This window comes from Dipodomys spectabilis, unplaced genomic scaffold, assembly GCF_019054845.1.
Source record: "Dipodomys spectabilis isolate Male_0828 unplaced genomic scaffold, ASM1905484v1 ptg000204l, whole genome shotgun sequence".
Lineage (NCBI taxonomy): Eukaryota > Metazoa > Chordata > Mammalia > Rodentia > Heteromyidae > Dipodomys > Dipodomys spectabilis.
The window spans coordinates 650,102-670,765 of record NW_024870881.1 but is presented as its reverse complement, the minus strand read 5'-3'; the positions used below and the strand labels follow the sequence as shown (position 1 = coordinate 670,765).

The 20,664-nt window shown below is 37.4% G+C and overlaps 1 protein-coding gene across 4 annotated transcripts in view; it reads left to right on the top strand.

Moving 5' to 3' along the window:
- The window catches only part of Ntrk2 (neurotrophic receptor tyrosine kinase 2), a 371,115-nt gene that overhangs the window by 40,505 nt on the left and 309,946 nt on the right, over positions 1–20,664 (top strand). For all 4 annotated transcript variants that reach the window (XM_042696232.1, XM_042696230.1, XM_042696231.1 and 1 more), the window contains exons 5-8: positions 2,154–2,308; positions 15,965–16,101; positions 16,876–17,008; positions 20,117–20,422. In XM_042696232.1, the coding sequence (XP_042552166.1) occupies positions 2,154–2,308; positions 15,965–16,101; positions 16,876–17,008; positions 20,117–20,422 (731 nt within the window). The remainder of the gene's footprint in view (positions 1–2,153; positions 2,309–15,964; positions 16,102–16,875; positions 17,009–20,116; positions 20,423–20,664) is intronic.

Genomic DNA, 20,664 nt, shown 5'->3' with positions numbered 1-20,664 from the left:
ATTTATCATTTTCTGGGTTGTTAATTAAATCCTTTCCTTCAGCTATTTTAAAATATAAATTACCGTTACCCACCATCACCCTACTATGCTATGGAACGCTATGACTCACTCCTTTTGTCTAACTTTAGTTTTGTATCTAATCACCAACTTGTCTTTACACCTCTGCCCATCACCCTCTCCAGCCTCTACATCCTGTGTGATGAGGACATTGTACTTAGTTCTTACCTGCGAATGAGAACATGTGACCTTTGTCTTTTTGTGCCTTCTCCATTTCTGACGTAGGGATAAACATGACCAACTAGAGGGACTCAGTGTCACATATCCTGAATGGATTAAAAATTAGGATTTTTTAAACTTCAAATTCATGTCCCTGCAAACATAGTTGGTCAGTTCAGACAAGAGTTAATTGTGTGCCTCTTACTTATCAGAATGACTAGGCCTTGGGAAAGTAAAGAGAAAAGTTTCTAGGTCAAGGATTCAATTCTCCTCCAGTAGTAGCTATAGAAACCTAAACAGATGTGTAAGTGTTGTACTGACCGCTGGGGAAGGCATTCCCACAGTGAGCAGGAGGGATCTCCAGCTGTGTGCAGTATCCTGTGCTCCTACGAACTCTGCTATATTCATAAGTTAAGCATCCTTCTGCTGATTTAATTATGCCCTTCTTTTTAATAAAGACTTTAGTTTTCCATAGATTCAGAAACATCTTGGGTTACTTGGACTACCCATACTTCTTGTGGGTCTCTTCTATGTTATATTCTATATCTTATAGCCACACATGCTATTTTGATATGTGTGGGATAGTAGGAGGTAATTAAGAAGACGCAAATCAAGCCAGTCTACCACGACTACATTTTCCCTAAATAAACACCCAGAAGAGACTCCGGGGATCCCTGAGATTCTTAGAACTCAACCGGAAAACCACAGGAGCAAATGGTGTTGTAAAGCCCCATTCTTATCCTCAGCAAAGTATTGTGGTTAATGCCAAGCAGTCTATGTAACAATTTTAAATGGCCTCATTTAAAGGCTCATTACCATAAATGGAATTCATTTCAAATAGACCACTGAGTATTATAAATAAGCATTTAAAGATTTTTCCCCCTGTGGTTTTCTTCTTGACCACTTCCTCTTTTACCCATCCTAGGCCACAAAGAGTCCAGGCAGCATGGCTGAGATCAAGATGCTGATGGCTTTCTCCTTGTAGATCCTCCCACAGTGGACACACTCAGGCTGAAGTTCAGTTGTCTGGTCTTCAGAGATACTGAGTTTGGAGTCTGTGTGTTCATACATGTGCTTGCATGTGTGTGTACATGTGCACATACATGCATGTGTGCAAAGGAGGTTTGCAGTTTATTACCATCTTTTCTCTCAACTTTCTAGCATATTTTATCTAATAAAATAAAATGGACTTGGATGCTAAGACAAAATGGACTCTGATTGTGTAATACAGAAATCTGGAAAAGCCAATCTCCTGCAGTTCGTACTTCAATCTTAGATTCTAAATTGAGATAAAAATGATTCTGCTCCCCATTGAAGTTTGGACTTTTATTATGACAAATTTTAACTCTCTAGCCTTGTCAGCAATAAGTTCCTGAAAACGTATTGTTGGCTTTTTGGTGGATGTCTTTTGTACCTGGCACTAGGGCTTGAACTCATTGCCTACTGTTCTGCCCCTTGAGCCACAGCTCCCCTTCTGACTTTTTGGAGGTTAACTGGAGCTAAGAATCTCATGGACTTTCCTGCCCAGGCTAGCTTTGAACCTTGATCCTCTGATCTCAGGGTTACAAATGTGAGCCACCAGTAGCAGCATGTTCTAATAGCTGTATAAGAACAATGGTAAAAAAGATTTATGTGTTATTTTCCTGAGATATTCTTGCCTATCCCACATTACACTTATTTCATGTTGTGTGTTCCCCATGATTCTGTAGGACATCATCTTTTTCCTCCTTCTTCTTCACTGTGGTTTGCACATAACAAAAGCTCAGTAATTATTAGTTAATTGAGTGAATAAGTACTATGATATATTGAAAGTGGACATAACTTGCAAAGGTTGCTGGCTAGGAAGAATTCAGTATGTTGGATGTAATCTTACCTAAACACTAATGTAGTTAACCTGCAAAAAGAGCCTGATTGGGTTTCACTTTTGTTCCCTATAGGATCTTGGTGGGCAACCCATTCACATGCTCCTGTGAAATTATGTGGATCAAGACACTCCAAGAAATTAAATCCAGTACAGAAACTCAGGATTTGTACTGCCTAAACGAAAGCAGCAAGAATATTCCCCTGGCAAACCTGCAGATACCCAATTGTGGTAATTTATTTTTAAATCAATGCATTCTGGCTGCTATTAATTACTCTAATTGCCTTAGTGTGGTGGAGAGTCTGGGAAGATTACCACTCCTCAGATTGTGGACAGTGTCTGAGGATGGCTCTGGTGAATCACACCACATTTGTGTGGTGTGGAGATGTCAGTTGGGAGAAATTTTACTAAATATTCTTTTGCAGGTCACATGTTGATTTGGAATGACTGGTTTTAAAGGGCTCAGAGGAAAAAATGTACACTGTTAATTCCTTATTTGTCTGTCTATCTATCCATCCATCCATCCATCCCAAAAGTTGTAAGAGCATAGCCCTTCACCAGTCACATCTACACTTAATTGGTACCCGGGCTAGTAGAAGGAATGATTTCAAGATGACGAATGTTTTCTGGCAGTTGCAAACAAAAGCAGTTCAACCCAGCACATTCCCTTAAACTTGTTTCATTGCCAGATGTCTGTGTCTCTTGAGTTGATGCCCTACATCTGTCCTTACACCTGCTTGTCCCCATGGCTTGGTTCAGGATCTCCTACTTTACTGTGGTTCCCCCTACTTGTCTCTCTAGCATTTCCATCTCCAGAATTGCAAAGGGCACCTTATGGCACGATTACAGCTCCGTGTGAGAGCTGTGGGTTGCCAGGAAGGAAAATTGAAGTGTTCTGGTTATAGTTCTGTGACATATTCCTTTAGGATACCTGTTCAGGTGTGTTAAACTGTGTTCACTGAAATTTTAATCAGGAAGTCAATCAGTTTACTCTAAGTGCCTAGCGGTTGATAACAGAGCAGGTCTTGTGACTCCTTCATCTTGTTCCACAAAGACCTGTGATCCCAGAAGATTTTGAGATTAATTTCATGTATGTATGTATGTGTGTGTGTGTGTGTGTGTGTGTGTGTGTATGTGTATGCACGTGCGCGTGCATACCAGTACTGAGGCTTAACCTCAGGGTCTGGATGTTGTCCCTGAGCTTTTTGGCTTAAGGCTAGTACTCTACCACTTGAGACACAGCTCCACTTCTGACTTTTGGGGGGTTAGAGTCTCTAGGCATTCCTGTCTGAGTTGGCTGGCTTTGAACTGCGATCCTTAGATCTCAGCTGCCTGAGCACCTAGGATTACTGGAGTGAGCCACTGGTGTCCTACATGGTCCATTTCTGTTTAAGAAAAAATACTCCTGCTTAGTCTTAGTGCATATGTGCTAAAGATAAGTGTTTACTTCTTACCTCAAGGGACTGTAGAAGACAGGACCTACCCATCTCACAAAGTTTAGGGTCACAAATCAAAACTTTGGGTTTTATAATGAGGAAATCAGGCTTTGTTCTCTTGTCAACTTCCTTTAGCTTTCTTTGCTAGTCAACACTTTAATTAAAAACAAAACAAAACAAAACAGATTTTGCTCTGTTACTGGGGCTTGAACTCAGGGCCTGGACGCTGTCCTGTAGTTTTTTCCAATCAAGTCTGGTATTCTACCAGGATCAACATCTCCACTTCAAGCATTTTGGTGGTTAATTGAAGACAAGAGTCTCACAGACTTTTCTGCTTGGGTTAGCGTTCAATTGCACCCCTCCTGAGTAACTAAGATTATAGGCATGAGCCACCAGTGCCCGGCAAAATCAGGTTTTAATATGTATGTATCTTTTCCTAATTATTAAAGGGTGTCTGTTCTGTGTTCTGGTACATACTTGTACCACTGACAGAAACTGCCTAGAGGGACAAGAGATTCAATGTTGAGTCACCTGGCCATTTGGCCAGTTCCCAAATCCCCATGGCTGTTGTGGAAATATTGATCCAGAAGACCCTACGGGGAAGGAAGAACATCTGACTCCTGCTGTCTTTCACAAGTGCCAGTTAACACACATCTGCTTTGCCTTTGCCTGAAATCCACTTTCCCTTTTCAGTGTTAGTCACATGGTCTCAAAGGCATTTTGACAATGCTTCTGACCTTAAAGCTCTTATTAACAGAAAGATGGGATTTGGGAAGAGAATATGTAACTAATGAACTGATACTCATTTTTCTTAACCAGCTTGTCAGTTTTCAAACATTTTTTTATTTCTTTTTCCTACCAACTTCTCAGTAAACTGTGTGTGTATGAGTGAGATTTTCAGTCTACTCTTAGGATGGCACAAATTGGATTGCTCGATTAGGATTAAATGGTCATACATTCCTGGTAAGAGTCATAATTCTTTCAATGCCAAAGATGCTTTTCCAAAAATCCCAACATTTTGACATTTTGAAGAAACATATTTCCTGCTAGTTTTTGTTGTGCAAATATTTATTTTCTTTCTATTTTTATTTTCTTTCAAAACATTTTTACTTATTTGTAATTGTACTATAAAGTTGATACACTTTATTGTAAAACTAATTTCCTGTTTTATATATAAAGTTTGGTATTTTTTTCTTGTTTATGACCATTTCAGGCCAGTAGTCAGAGAGCAGTCTTGTTCCTTTCTTGCTTGCTTGCTTGCTTGCTTGCTTTTACTAAGATTTGAACTCAGGGCCTTGTACATTCTTGGCTGGCACTCTGTTACTTGAGCCATGACTCCAGATCAGCTTTTTGGAGTTACACTCTCTCTGACTCTTCCATCTGGGCTAGCCTTGGACCTTGATTCTCATCATCTTATCTTCTTGAGTAGCTAGGACTTCAGGCATAAGCCACTATTATTGCACTAGATCTGTCATATTCCTTTAAACCATTCATTCTGGCATATCTTATTAAATGTTCCATGTTGGTGTACATTTTAGTTGTTTCCCATTTTTTATTAGTAGGACAACGTTTCTGTAGGAATCCTTATTCACACTCTTTGTACATACATACAAAGGCAAGGATTTTTTTTTAGATGGACAGAAAGCATACATTTTTAGTTAAATTTTATTGTATCTATTTATAGCTACCCTTGCTATTAGCAATTTTTTAGCTATATCTCTGTAAAAAATGCTGCCATTGTTTTCATTTTGTATTTTTGATTACTATTGAAGATCTCACATGTTTGGTGAGTTGTGTGTATGCATTAGTGAAGTGCCTGTTCATGTCTTTTGCTTATTTTCCTTTCTTTATTCATTGATCCTGTTCTCCCTCACTTCCTCCCTCCCTCCTTCCCTCCTTTCCAATATGGTGTCTTGTGAGTTTCATTGTTGCAGTGGGTCATCCTGTGCCCTTGTTTCAGCATTTTGTTTTTGTTGTTGTTGTTTTTCCAAGTAACTAACTTATGCTTTTCTTTTCCCTCTATAAGCTTTGAAGATTTTTCTTGTTCATATTATTTTTAAACTTTACCACAATATAACCAGATGTCAGGTATTACTATTTTTAAATTTTGTTTGGTATTGAGGAGTGCCCTTTCACTATAAAGCAAATGTCCTTAGTTCTAGTTTTAGAAAATTTTTCTGATTGATTTGCTTTGCATATTTTTTCATTAAGTTGTGTGTGTGTGTGTGTGTGTGTGTGTGTGTGTGTGTGTGTGTGTGTGTGTGTGTTCTGGTTCTGGGACTTGAACTGAAGGCCTGGGCACTGTCTCTGAACTTCCGTTGCTCAATGGTAGCACTCTATACCACTTGGTTATAGCTCTACTTAAGGCTATTCTAGTAGCTTATTGAAGATAAGAATCTTCTATGCTTTACTATCTAGTCTGGCTTTGAACTATAGTCCTTAGATCTCAGCCTCCTAAGAAGCTAAGATTACAAGTGTGAGCTACCAGCACCCAGCTTCATTAAATTTTTTATTCAAGAATTTTCATTAGGTGGATATTTATACTGTCTCCATCGCCTCTCAAGGATTTCCAGTTATCCTTGTCTTTCTGTGCTTGTCCTGTGAAAGACTTGGTTTGCTTACTACTTTGCAATTCTTTTACTTCTTAATTTTTTTCTTCTCAACCATCGTGCTTTAATTTTGACAATCTCTCTCTCTCTCTCTCTCTCCCTCTCTCTTTCATAAAACTGGGGTACTCTAAAACTATAGAAGACCCTCAAACTTGCTAGCAGGCATAGTAAGCCACATTGCCAGCCTTTAACCTCATCATCTCTAACATACTCTTTCCTGCATTGATCTTCATTGATGGTAGGTTGTTATCACTCACACCCAGTGTAACTGTGAAGTTCCTGTGTAGGTTTCTTCCCCTTGCAAGTAGCTACTGCTGTTGTTGGATGCTATATGTGAGGGATGAGGGCAGAGATATGTCTCCAGAATTAAGTTTACTTCTCCCAGTATTTTCTTAACTTATCACCCTGTTACTTGATTCAGGTAGAGCTCTGGCCCATTTTATTTCTTTTTAGTTTTTCTCAGCCTTAAAGTTTCTATTTTTACTTTTATGTCCACTACTATTTAAATCTCCTTAACTTTGTTCCCTTACTTTCTCTTACTTTCTCTCCCTCAATGTTTCTTATTGGTCAATAATATACCTTCCCATTTTACAAAATGGTTCTGAGTTTTTGGAAAGTATTTTGTATCTTTTTGAGAGGCTTGAGATAAGGTTGATGATTTGAGCTCAGAGAAACTCACATGATGAGTTTCTTACTTTGATTCTTTTAAAAAAGATTAGACAGTTGAGCAGAAAATTGCACTAGAATGGTAGATTTTAGATATTTCTCTGAAAATCCATGTTGAAGAAACCAGATAATAATAACATTCAAATCTTTAAATGTTTTGCTTAAAAAATGTATTCATGGTGCTGTCTTTTTCTTTAGAGATGCTTTAAAAAATATTCGTTGTGTTTAAGTCACAGATTGATAGACTTCATCTTCTTTTCACACTTCTTTGGATGAAGCTTTTTAGTTAACTCAGAATCAGTTGAGAATATAGTCTTGTGTATGTTATCATTCTAAAGGAATAAGTTGCCAATGATATTGGTCATTGTACTGAGTTGTTAATGCAAGAAAGCTACTGAGATTTCTTTGTGCTTCTTCTTTAGTGTTTCATCATGTTAGGTATTCTGTAGGAAATAAACCTACATTGCAAATATGCATTCTGTCAAGATGTTTAATGTACCCCTTAAATATAATAGGTGTCTGGTCAATGTTTGCTGAATTTGTCAATTAATAAATGCATGAGTCATATATTATATTATATTATATGAAAACTAGAGTTTTCATATAAAAGTCTGAATGTCTCAACTAATTAAAAATAAATAAAATATATCATTCTGGTCAACTTATCCCATATTTTAGCATTTTTATATTTTCAGTCTCCTTTGACATCTCTGTCCTCATTGCTGGTTTTGGTTTTCTTTTTTTTTTTTTTTTTAAGTTGTTTTTGGATACAGTTTTGTTCTTTTTTTTTTTAACCTTGGGCCAACCTTGGACTATGATCCTCTTATTTATAATATAGCTGGGATTATAGGCAAATGTACTACCATACCCAGCTTATTTGTTGAGATGGAGTTACACTTTTTGCTCAATCCTCCTGATCTCCACCTTTCTAATACCTGTGATTACAGGCATGAGCCACTGTACACTATGTAATTCTCATTGTACTTTAAGAAAATCTCATGTCTCCATTTTTCTTCACTCCTTAGAGATTAATTGAGCATGGTAGGTGGGGCTGAGAGTTTTAATGGTACTTTGGTATCTACAGCCCATATACCTCATTGTGCTTTTTGAGCAGTCCTCACCTGCTGTGAGCCACTGCAAATTTATTCAGGCAGTGAAAAAGTTGTGATCTGCTTTCCCACAAGGTCATTTTAACCTCGAAAAACTTCAGTAATTCCAAGGGAACAAAACCTATTTATACAATTTACATATGACCTGGAATAAAGGGAGATTGTGAATGATGGTTTAAAAGACTGAACTGGGGTCATGTGAGTACCAATGTGAAAAAGCAATTTTGCTGAGCTAGCTGACTCATCATTTCCTGTAAAAATGCCCCTGCTACTTCTTGTAGTGTTTTTAAGTGCAATTATTTATCACAATATTAAAATGATTTTTTTCTGCTCAATTCCTATACACTTCATTGTTTTGCAAGATAAACATTTAAATCATTGTCACTGGCTGAATGGGATTAGTCAGGAGTAGTAGAGAACTTTAAGCTTCAAACTCTCAATCCTGTAATTATGACTTAAATCTTAACCTGAAGAGAGTTCCTTCATGAAATGTTAATAGTGAATGAAATGCTCTTTTCTAAGTAGATGGCAAATATACTTAAGAAAGGTGGTGTTCCCGCCAGTCGTATCAAAACAGTCCTTCAACCCATTTCACTAACAGCTAGTTACCCTGGAGAATGGTAGCCCCATGGTGAACAGAGATGACAATTCACATGGTAGGAGACAACTTCCTTGACTTAAATTGATTTTGCTTATTTATTTTGAACACTCACTATTGGCTTCAGCCACTGTTTGTAACATAGAAATTGATACATATTCTTTTCCTTTTCCTTTTAAATTTATTAATTGTCTTTAGTTGTACAAAAGGGTTGAAGGTCCACCAGTCAGATTGTGAGTACAATGCACCTTAGGCAATATCATCCCACGCATCATTTTCTTCTCTCATCCCCATCCATCCCCTCAATTTACTTGGTTTTATTTTTACATTCTTAAAAACAAGAATGGGTAGGACATCTTTTCAGCAGTCACAGATTCACAGGGAATCCATTCCAAAGGTCTATGTGGAAACTGGGTTGGTGTAGCATTTGTCTGTCTGTCTGTCTATCTACCTATCTATCCTTGGAAACCATAAAAGTCTACTTTAGTGTACTATGTTGATATAATATTATCAGAGATCAGATTTTATCCTCTAAAGAAAAGCAAACCACACAGTAGATCATTGCTTTCATTTTTTTTCTTTTAGAATGCCAAAGAAAGCTTTGTGGAAAAAAAAAAAAAACACCTGCCTAGCTGCTGTTTAAATTGTTGTGTTTAGAAGTTATATAGTAGCTCTCACTTCCGTGACAGGGATCACAGAAACGCAGAAGCACAATTTCCAGTGTCAGCTTGGAAAATGTTCTGTTGTTGTTGTTGTTGTTTTGCTAATTTTTTGTCATTTTTGCAACTAGGTGTAAGGCACTTCTAAATAGGTCAGGCTTCTTCTGGCTTCATCCCTGACTGAGGAGTATGTCTGTTTAGGAGACAAAGACCCTGGAAGATAGGCTGCAAAGATCGAAGGGTAGAGGTTGTAGGCTTAATATTCCGTTGAGAAAGAATTAACAGTGAGGTTAAATGTTCATATTTTCTAAGCACTTTGTGCATACACAAATAGAAAGGGGAGGAAAAATGCAAAGAGCAGACTAAAACATAATTTTCTGGTTTTTTTGTTTTGTTTTGTTTTTATTTTACCTTGTATGTATGTGTGTGCTAGTACAGGGGCTTGAACTCAAACCCTGGGAACTGTTCCTTAGGTTTTTCCCTCAAGCTGGAGCTCTACTACTTAAGCCTTATCACTATTTCCGTCTTTTTGTGGTTAATTGGAGATAAACGTCTCACACTTTCCTGCTTGGGTTGACTTGGAAGCTCATTTCATAGATCTCAGCCTTCTGATTCACTAGGAGTTACAGGCAAGAGAGTGAGATACCAACCAATGCCCATCTTGAATGATTTTTATATGCACAGAATGACCCCAACATGGAAGGACCAGAGCCAAAATCACAGAAGCAAGTTGAAAGGAACACACTGCAGACTTCCTGGTATATACTTCAAAAGAAAACCTATACTTGACTCTCCTAGTTAATAAACCAAAATGACTTGAGCTTTGTTTTTCTCAACTCTTAGAAAGGCAAGGCCTTTGAATTAGTGATGGAAAGTCTGAAACTCTGTAGTCAGCTTCCCAGAAGCATGAACTCATGCATGGAGAAGAAGCCTGGAGACTTCTAAGCAATAAGGCAAAGGAGACAACCAAGGACTAAGGCCACAGACAGGCAGACAGACAGATGGACAGATAGACAGGCATGGATCAGACTAGTATCAGCTGCTCAGCTTTTTAGTTGTGGCCACTGCTGAGCTTTAACTTGTCACCTGGAAGATATGAAACATATTTTCTAGGATATTGGGGATGAGCAATACAATAATTTATGGAAGAATATTTAAGATGGAGATTGTAGGGATTAAATTTTTAACAAATATTAGCAATTAGTGTTATTACTGTTCTAAAATATGAACTTCATGAGTTTTAAAAAAATTTTTCCCCTGCTAAAAATTTTGTGGGGGATAGGAGAGGGGATTGAACTGAGGGCCTTGAGCTCTAGCTTGGCTTTCTTACTTACTCCACTTGAGCTACAACTCTGTTTCTGCTTTTTTACTGATTAATTGGAGATAAGGTCTCATGGGCTGTTCTGTTCAGGCTGGCTCTGAACTGCTCTTCTCTTATTTCAGCCTCCTGAGTAGTTAAAGTTATAGACACGAGCAATTAGTGCCTGCCTTCCTTTTTGTAAAGAATTTTGTCCCACTCTTCATCCTCTCAGAGCATCTAAAATGTTTTCTCAAAACATATTTTAGGAAAAGTTTGGTGAAGTAGATAATTATTGAGACTTCTGCTTTAAGAATAATAGTTGTAGGAACAAAAGCCTACCGATTAATTGTCTAACAACCATTGCCATTCTAACTGGGGTCTATAAAACAGGAAGTTTGTTAGAAATGTCCCCACCCCAGACCTCCTGGGAAAGAATATATATGTCTTTTGTTTTGTTTTTGAACAAGATCCTCTGGTGAATTAGATGCACATTAACATTTGGGCAGCCTTTGCTAATAAGCGTCAACTATTTCAGTTACATTGTTAGTACTGTCTGCTCTCTACTGAGGTCTACAGGTCAGTATGTCCTTCCCGAATAAATACAGGTCTAGAGACATTGACCTAGACAGTAACTTTCTGCCTGGTAACTTCGACCATCACTCATCTCCAGTGAAGTTCCCACTGTGGAAAAAAGAAAACTGCTTTGATACATAGAAACAGGATCCCATTGCGCTAGAGCTAGCAGCTCTTGGAAGCATTGCCAGGCTTTGCTCTGTACTTGTGCTGATTTCAAATCTTATTAAGCCAGGAAGTAGTGCCTGGCAAGTGGTTTACCCCGCCTTGGCTATTCATGCTTTCCAATTCATTTTTTATTGTGCTAATTAAACCTCAAGTGATATTTCAAGTACAGATTGTTTTTTTCCATTATTGAATCTTTGGCCAGCATATTAACGCTGTAGAATTAATGTGAGTCAGATGCTTACTCATTTGTGGAAGACTTTACATTTAAAAGATCTAGACTTGGCCAATTTTACAGATTCCTTTGGAAACTGCTATGACAGGGTGAAATAATTTCTCTATAAATAAAGGAGACTCATTCTTCTTTCACAAAATAGACACATATTATTTTTTAAGTGAACTAAATTCTTAGATCACTGGGATGCTGTAGTATTTGTGGCCTGGGCTAAAATGAATATATGCAGCTCAAGGAAGTAGTATGTAATGACTCCAAGCTTTGGGTTCAAATCCCATTTTCTACATTCACTTGGGTAACTTTTAAAAGATGTATTTGACTTTTCCAAAATTCATAGACTTAATTAACTTAAAATGGGCAACTTTCAAAATTGATTGAAAGGATTCAGTAAAACAGCAAAGGACTAGATGAGAATGTTTGTTTCAATGAATGCTAAATAACTGTTAGTACTGCTACTTTGGCAAATAAAAATTATAAGAGATGTTAGTCATATAAATTTAAACTTGCAAAAAACCATTAGAGTCTACAGGGAAAATTAAGATTATGACATAGAATTTTCTAGTGAAATCTCTTTCTTTGCTCAAAATATCTGAAGTAATAGACAGATATATGAAGGGAAGGAGATGAATCCCATAGCTTTGTATCTGAGGTGCCAAATGTCCTTAAGATCCATAACTGGTGTTTGGCTAGAGGAGTGCTCATACCATTAGGACAAGCACTATTCCAGATCTGGCCTGTATTGTCTCTCCAGAGTCAGTAGATCAATCTAAAAAAACACAAAGCAACTAAGAGGGTATCAAAGATGCCCCAAAAGTTTTAGGGCTGGGGGGATGAATAATAACCAGCTTAAAGACTAGAAATGCAGCCGGGCGCGGGTGGCTCACGCCTATATCCCTAGCTACTCAGGAGGCTGAGATCTGAGGATCATGGTTCAAAGCCAGCCCAAGCATGAAAGTCCGTGAGACTCTTAACTCCAATAAACCACTAGAAAACCAGAAGTGGTGCTGTGGCTCAAGTGGTAGAGCTCTTGGCTTGGGCTGAAGAGTTCAGGGACAGTGCCCAAGCCCAGAGTTCAAGCCCCATGACTGACAAGAAAAAAAAAAAGGCTAGAAATGCTGGTTACTAATTTGGTCATGGGAAAGCTAACGGATACTTGTAGAATTTCTGTCAGCTACAGGAAGTAAGAGTATAGGTAACACATGGTGTTGGCTGATAGCATATTAGCTGAGAGTCTGTTAATACATTTATCCATCTATCTTTGTCCCATAGGGCTATGGTGACTGCACCTCTCTTTCCTCATCATCATAAAATTGGTAGGTTTTCCTCTAATGAGAAATAAAACAAAGATTCTGAGGAATACCAGGTAGATTTAAGGCTGTGGAAACACAAAAGCATGTTACATTTCTAGATTAATTTTGATATTTCCAGTCTCCTCCCTCATCTAATAGGAAATTAGAAGAATATTTTTCATTGGGCTCATTTGACCAGTTTCTTCCTCAAAATAATGATATTGATAATGGTACATTTTACCCAGTAAAGAGGTTAGTGGTATTATCCTACAGTCAAGATGACAGCTAAATAAATGTACAGTATATTCTAAAAGATAACTGAACAGCTAAAGATAGGCAAATATTTGAAGAAAGCCTATAATCTGAAGGGCAAATGAAAAACAACCAAAGAGAAGAAGAAACAATATGCCTCACAACTGCAAGAAACAAGGGTAATGTAAACAGAAGAAAATTAATTTTAAAAATGATCAAAAAATATATTAGAGATGAGAAGAAATATTATATCAATGAAACAAAAACAAGGTGCTAAGATAAAGAAAAAGGAAATAGAAAGAGCCTTGGAAACAAAGAATGGCAGAGGGGTGAAGAACCTCAAAAGAAGAGCTGAAAGGTATCTCTGTAGAAAGTACCCTGGTAAAAACTGTAAAAAGGGCCAGCCTCCCATGGCTCACACCTGTAATTCTAGTTACTCAGGAGGTTGAGATCTGAGGATTGTGATTCTAAGTCAGCCCAGGCAGGAAAGTCCGTGAGACTTTTATCTCCAATAGACTACTCAGAAAAAGCCAGAAGTGGTGCTGTGGCTCAAGTGGTAGAGCGCTAATCTTGAGCAAAGAAAGAAGCCCAGGGACAATGCCCATCCCCTGAGTTCAAGCCCCAGGTCCAGCACCAAAAAAAAAAAAGAAAAGAAAAAGAAAATTAGAGCAAATAGTCACAAAGACAAATATAAAGGAGAAAAAAGATTTAAAAATGAAAATATCTAATATCCAAGTAAGAGTTCTGGATGGCTAGAAATCATTGCATTGTAGCTGGGTTGACATTTCTCACCTTCTTCTGGAGATAAGTGTTGCATTCTATAATTGATTCAGCCTTAAGCATGATGACGTGATAACTATTACATTACAGGTGCCTCATCTGTCAGTAATGCTTATATACTCACAATAAACTTTAAATCTTCATAGACAATTAACTTTCCAGCAGGTGGAGAGTTGCTAAGACTGATCTATGTTGAGTCTGGAGTGGGCATGTAGGGAAGGCTGGTATTCTGTGTGAAAGTAGCCTAGTTCTCTTCTATAATGGAAGGTCAGCAGATAATATTAAAACAGAAAAACCCAGAAGGAGCAATGTAAGCATTATATTTAGTAACGTAGCAATCAATACCCAAAGAAGCAATGCTATCTAGGTGAGATGGAATTACTATTTTTTTACACAAATTGTTTGTTTTTCTTAACAAGTTTGATAGAAATAAGTGGCTATGTAGTTGATTAGGAAACAAAACATATACTTTACAGAATCTGCTTGTGTCACACCATTGACTTCTAGGATATTTTGTTGTGACATGCTCCTTAATAAATTAGCCAAATTGTCACAAAAGCTGTAAAGAAAGAAAACATTAAGAGAAGAAAAGTTGACTCAACCCAAACCTCACAGGTTTAGGTCCTAAGATTGATTTATATATATTGTGCTGTCTCTTGATCATTATTATAAACTTCACTTTACTCAGGGTATTAAGGCCTTTTTGAAATCCTGTGAAACATTGCTCTTCATTGGATGCTTATAGGAAGGAAGAATTGCAAGGAGGAATCATTAGCTTCTGAAAATGGGTTGTTGGTCTGTCCTCGCTCAATAATAGGAACACTATGAGATATACACTGTATAAATCTTGTTCTAGTCTGATTTTAATAATGAAGAACAATGGCTTTACCAATAAAGGCTGTTTTGTAAAGAAAGGGTTATATGCAGCAAAGTGAAGATGGTCGACTGCCAGGTGGGTGGGGTGGGTGGGTTAATTGCAGTTTAATGGCTGTTGAAGATCAATTGCCTTTTCTGACCTCTCCGTTGCTTCTGGGTTAATGATGTATCACAGTTCTATGGGACCCAGCTGTCTCCATGAGCTATGTTTCTAATACAAAAAAAAATGTTTGACTATCATATAATTTCTTCTTCTGCAAACTGCCTTTGTGTAAAAAAGTATTAGGATTCCTATGTGGTTTAAAGCAGCACGCACACACAGTATGAGTGGTACTTTGAAATGATAGCACATCAATTACAATAAACATGTTTAGCTTTGGAAATGTAGGACCATCAAAACCTTGCTCTGCTGAAATGCCAAAACATGTTTATAATGGTTCAAAATTTCCTTGATCAGAAAATACGTTTTTCTAGTGTCTAAAAAAAGAATTTTTGCTGGGCACTGGTGGCTCACATCTGTAATCCTAGCTCCTCAGAAGGCTGAGATCTGAGGATCATGGTTCAAAGCCAGCCCAGGTAGGAAAGTCTGTGAGACTCTTATCTCAAATTATCTACCAGAAAACTGGAAGTGGTGCTGTGGCTCAAGTGGTAGAGCACTCACCTTGAGCTGAAGAGGCCCAGAGTTCAAGTCCCATGACCAACAAAAAATAAATAAAATAGGAATTTTTGTAATGAAGATTCATATAATTTTTATCATATTGCAAATAGGATGATTTACATCGCATGGGGACAACCTCATTCATGTGATCATTTGAGGTTCATGTTTGAAAACCTCTTTGAAACTGTATGTTGTTCAAAAGTATGTTTCAAAATCCTCAGTCTGATGGTAGCATAGGTTTATACAAGTCACTTAATACCAAAACATATATATGCAAAAATCTAGATGAATCTTATCATTTTGTGTTTTTGATTATTTAAAAAGTAGAGGATAGGATACAGGGAGAAATAAATGAGCTAAGATGTTCATCTATGGGGCAAAGTGCTTGTTTATGTGTAAAAAAAATAGAATTAGCAATTAAGGAATAGAAAGCAGAGGTGATTTTTAGCAAAAAAATTTCACTGCAATATTTTAAAGAAATATAATAAAAAATTTCCAAATCTCATTATTGTAGACATTTTGTCCATATTCTAGTCATTAAACTTATCAGCTTGATACTTGTTCAATCTTGGAAAGTAAATGATTTGTTTTCAAGCATAAAGAGCTCTCAATTTAATGCTATTATTTCAATACTGCATTGAATTTTTTTCGCATGTTTCTGTTTGCTTTCCTTGTCCTGTAGGTTTGCCATCTGCAAATTTGGCTGCGCCTAATCTGACTGTGGAGGAAGGAACGTCTATCACATTGTCTTGTAGTGTGGCAGGCGATCCATTTCCCAATCTGTACTGGGATGTTGGAAATTTGATTTCCAAACATATGGTAAGGCTTGTTTTCCAAGCATGTGGGGTTAGCTTTATCTTAGTATACAGATAATGAGAGTGTTTCAGAACCTGTAGCCACATTAAACCTACTGGTGACCATGTAATATTTTATAGGCCTAGAGATAGAAATTAACAACAAAGTTTTCATATGCATTTACTCTCCACTTATTCTTAATTACCAAATGCTAATGCAGGTTGGCATTTAAGTTATATCTACAAAGTAGACTGGAGAGTTTTTATATATCCCTAATAAGCACTTTATATCATTCTGACCTAGGAGAGTGAGGATCCTTATGATCTTTTTCCTTGGAGGAAAGAAGGTAGCAATTCAAGAGATTAACACAACATCACTCATTAGCAATTAGCTCAGGTAACTTGCCTTTACTTGAGCTCAAAGTTTTATATATGTACACACACACACACACACACAAAATACATGTATAGAGGGCTGGGAATGTGGCTTAGTGGTAAGTGCTTGCCTTGCATGTATGAAGCCCTGGTTTTGATTCCTCATTACCACAAAAACAGAAAAAGCCAGAAATGGTGCTGTGGCTCTAGTGGTAGAGTGCTAGCCTTGAGTAAAAGAAGCTCAGCATAGTGCCCAGGCCCTGAGTTCAAGTCCCAGGACTGGCAAAATAAATAAATAAATAAATGCAAAAAATATATGTACATTTGTATTTGTTACACATACTTGTTTTTAAGCCAGAGAAGAGCCCCCAAATCTGGTCACTTTGGTATCAATTCTAATTAAGGTTATTTTTGTCATTTATAGAATGAAACAAGCCACTCCCAGGGTTCCTTAAGGATAACTAACATTTCATCGGATGATAGTGGAAAGCAAATCTCTTGTGTGGCAGAAAATCTTGTAGGAGAAGATCAAGATTCTGTGAACCTCACTGTGCACTGTACGTAATCAGCCCAGCATTTGTTTCTAATAGCAGATGACTGTGGATGTTGTCATGTGGGTCAGTAGGGAGTATATTGAGGTGTTTACTTCACTAAGAAAGGTGGCCAGCCTCTTTCTAGTTCTGCTTCCTATCTCTAGCTCATACCTTGTCTTTCTTTTGAGCTTTTATTCTTATTGAGCTTGTTGCCTTGTATCTTCCCTTGTATTTTTCAGGTGAACATATTTGAGCTAATTATTCTGTTGTTAACATTTTAGCTTAAATTCTGATAAGTCAGTTCCTAAAACTTTTTTCTCCTTGAAAGCATTATAAAGCTTTAAAGTAGTGTTATCTGAAGTATTTTCTGGCTGTTCACAAATACTAGATCGTAGCATCAACATAGTAAAACTACACTAGCCTTATATTAAGTTTTGTAGGAAAGTTAAATTACTGAAAGTTATGACCACCTGAGAAAACCTGAACTCCTATTATTCCCCATTTCTGTACACATTGAAGCTTCTTGAACATACCACTGTTCTTTATGGTATTATAAATATATACATCTTAAAATTCTAGATGGTGGCATTCAGTTCAAAAATCACATAGACATGTCACATCATTGCAAATTTGGACCTGCATAATACAAATGAATGAGATTTTGCTCTGGATTAAGATTTGGATGAGAAAAACATAAGTGTTCACATGTGAATGTATGGGTAAAAAATGTACATATGTAGACACGTGACTGTATCTTGTCTCCACATACTGGTCATGCTCATAACACACCTGTAGTTGGAACTATTGATTGAAATCACCAGCCATAATTCTTAGTCCCTCTTCATCGCACTATTATGTTCAGTGGGAACTGCCTTCGTAATTTCTCACCAAAATGTTATCCTCAATATATCTCCAACTAACTATATGTAACCAGCTTTCAGCTTTATGTCCTTACATGAACACCTCATTGAAAGTTCACTTGAGCATGTGGGAAGAGTAAGTGGCTCTGGGCATGGATATAGGGTGGTGGTAGAAGGCAGGTGTGGGCCCTGACTATCTCATGGCCTTTGTTGTGGTTGGTTCATAACACAGACCTACAAAGATGTGAGTCTGCACATGTATACATCTTATTTTATGTAATGAATATAGAACTCCCACCCAAGGGTATCTAAATTGGAAGTTTTATAGACAGAATCTGATATGAACCACTATTTTGATTTCCCAAACCTATTTTAAAAAGGGCTGTGAGGAATATTTGTTTAAGCAAGTAATCAAACTTTGCAAATGGAGACATTGCAATATTGCATAAAAGTGAGAAAGCTTGTAATAATACACATTCTGTGACTGCACATGCTCAGTTGTGAGGAATTTCACTGATAACTGGAAATCTTTCTATAGAATATGAAGGCGAATTGAGCCCTTTTCCAGCTGTGCTTCTTGGTTAGTATTCTGGGAGGATTTACATGAGCACAGAGAGGGTAAGGTCAGATAACCTGCTGTCTGTTGAAGACACATGGACTTGAGTTCTTTCTCAGTTTAAGGGACTTATTTGTGTGATTATTGTGGTCTGAGAAGTTGACCTGATCTGTACAATTTTGGATAAATAATAGAATAAATCTGGGCAATAGTGTTTTAGGACTATAATCCTAGCTAATCCAGAGGCTGAGATCTGAGGATTGCTGTTCAAAGCCAGGCCAGGTATAAATGTGTGTGAGAATCTCATATCTAATTAACAAAAAGCTAAAAGTGGAGGTGTGGCTCAAGTGGCAGAGTGCCAATCTTGAGTGAAAAAGCCAAACAAGAGTGAGAGGCTTGAGTTCAAGCCATTACCAGCATGGCAAGAAAGGATGGAAGGAAGGAAGGAAGGAAAGAAGGAAAGAAAGGAAGGAAGGAAGGAAACGAAAAGAAAGGAAGAGACAAGAAGGAAGGAAGAAAGGAAAAGAAGAGACAAGAAGGAAGGAAGGAAGGAAGGAAGGAGGGAGGGAGGGAAGGAAAGAAAGGATATAATAGAATAAAACTGGGGGCATGGCTCAAATAGTAGAGCACTTGCCTAACATGTGGAAGGCCCTGAATCAAATTGCTAGTGCCAAAAAAGAAAAATAAAAGAATAGAGAATTTTGCATATTAGCAGGCTTCAATACCTAAAAATTTTTCCAATTAACATTCAGTTAACAAGCAATCTATGAAGGTTGAGATTAGACATAGGAAACCTGGATTCTGGTCCCACATTTGCCCCTCAGTGACTTTGATAAACTCCCTTAACCTCATTGAACTTTTTTTTATCTGCAAAACAATGATATTAGGTATGGAAGTTCTTTCTGGTCCTTTATATTAGAATTATCAAAGTCAGAACCCATTCAAATGAACAATGATGAACAGTTTTAAATGCTTTCACTCAGAGTAAATATTCTGTTTTAAGGCACCAGTCAATAGATCCTCTTTCCTCAAAGCATAAAATGCTAGACACTTTAAACTGACATCTAGTCTGTTTTCTCAGCCTTGGACATTTCAAGTATCAAAACACTGACATATAGAATGTAGCAAAAATGTACTACTCTAAAATTCGATGCTTTAAAAAAAGTATTTGCAATTGACAAGCAGTAAAAAATCAATTTTTTTCATATTTTCGATTAACCAATCAAGATGGATAACCATAATTCATTGCTTTGATCAGTTTGATATATCTTAGTAAAGTTATAAAAAGATTGGGGATTTGATGAAAATTCCAAAGTGATTTTGTTGTTTGGGGGGTGGTTATTTAGAGAGGTGCTATGAACATAATCCTTATTAATTTGGTAATGGATCTATGTAATATCAAGTCATATATATGAGAAGCCTTTCCACAATCAGAAATCTTTTGGATCTGTTTGAAGCTGGTTCTCATACACACAGATTGGCTTTGAAGAATGGCTATGATATGTGGGTCTTAAGTAGAGCAGGACAAGAAGTCTCCCTGAAGCTCTCTGTAGGGAGTTAAATCAAGCTGGTGATGATACAAAGCAATGATGGATTCCAGAATTACTGGTCAGAGATTCTCTTAAACAAAACAATAGTTGATTTTCTGGAGAAAATCTGGAGATGGGGAGAATGCTGAGCTTTCTGATGCTATTAACCCTCTCTTTTTCAATTTAGTTGCACCAACTATCACATTTCTCGAATCTCCAACCTCAGACCACCACTGGTGCATTCCATTCACTGTGAAAGGCAACCCCAAACCAGCGCTTCAGTGGTTCTATAATGGGGCAATATTGAATGAGTCCAAATACATCTGTACTAAAATTCATGTGACCAATCATACGGAGTACCATGGCTGTCTCCAGCTGGACAATCCCACGCACATGAACAATGGAGACTACACACTCATAGCCAAGAATGAGTATGGCAAGGATGAGAGACAGATTTCTGCTCACTTCATGGGCTGGCCTGGAATTGAGGATGGTGAGTACCAGAAGATTTGCGCATGTGGAGAGAAGGTAGTATATATATCATTCGACTGATGACAAAATCATGTGGACAATGAACTGTCCCCAGCCCCAGTGGCTAAAACTACCATTATTTATTCTTTGCGTCTGGATCTGCACATCAACTAGATTGGTTTTATCCTGTATGTACTTATTCTGGGGTACAGGGTAAAAATACAATAATAACGCAAGAGAGTGCTTCCCAGACTAAGGGTAAGA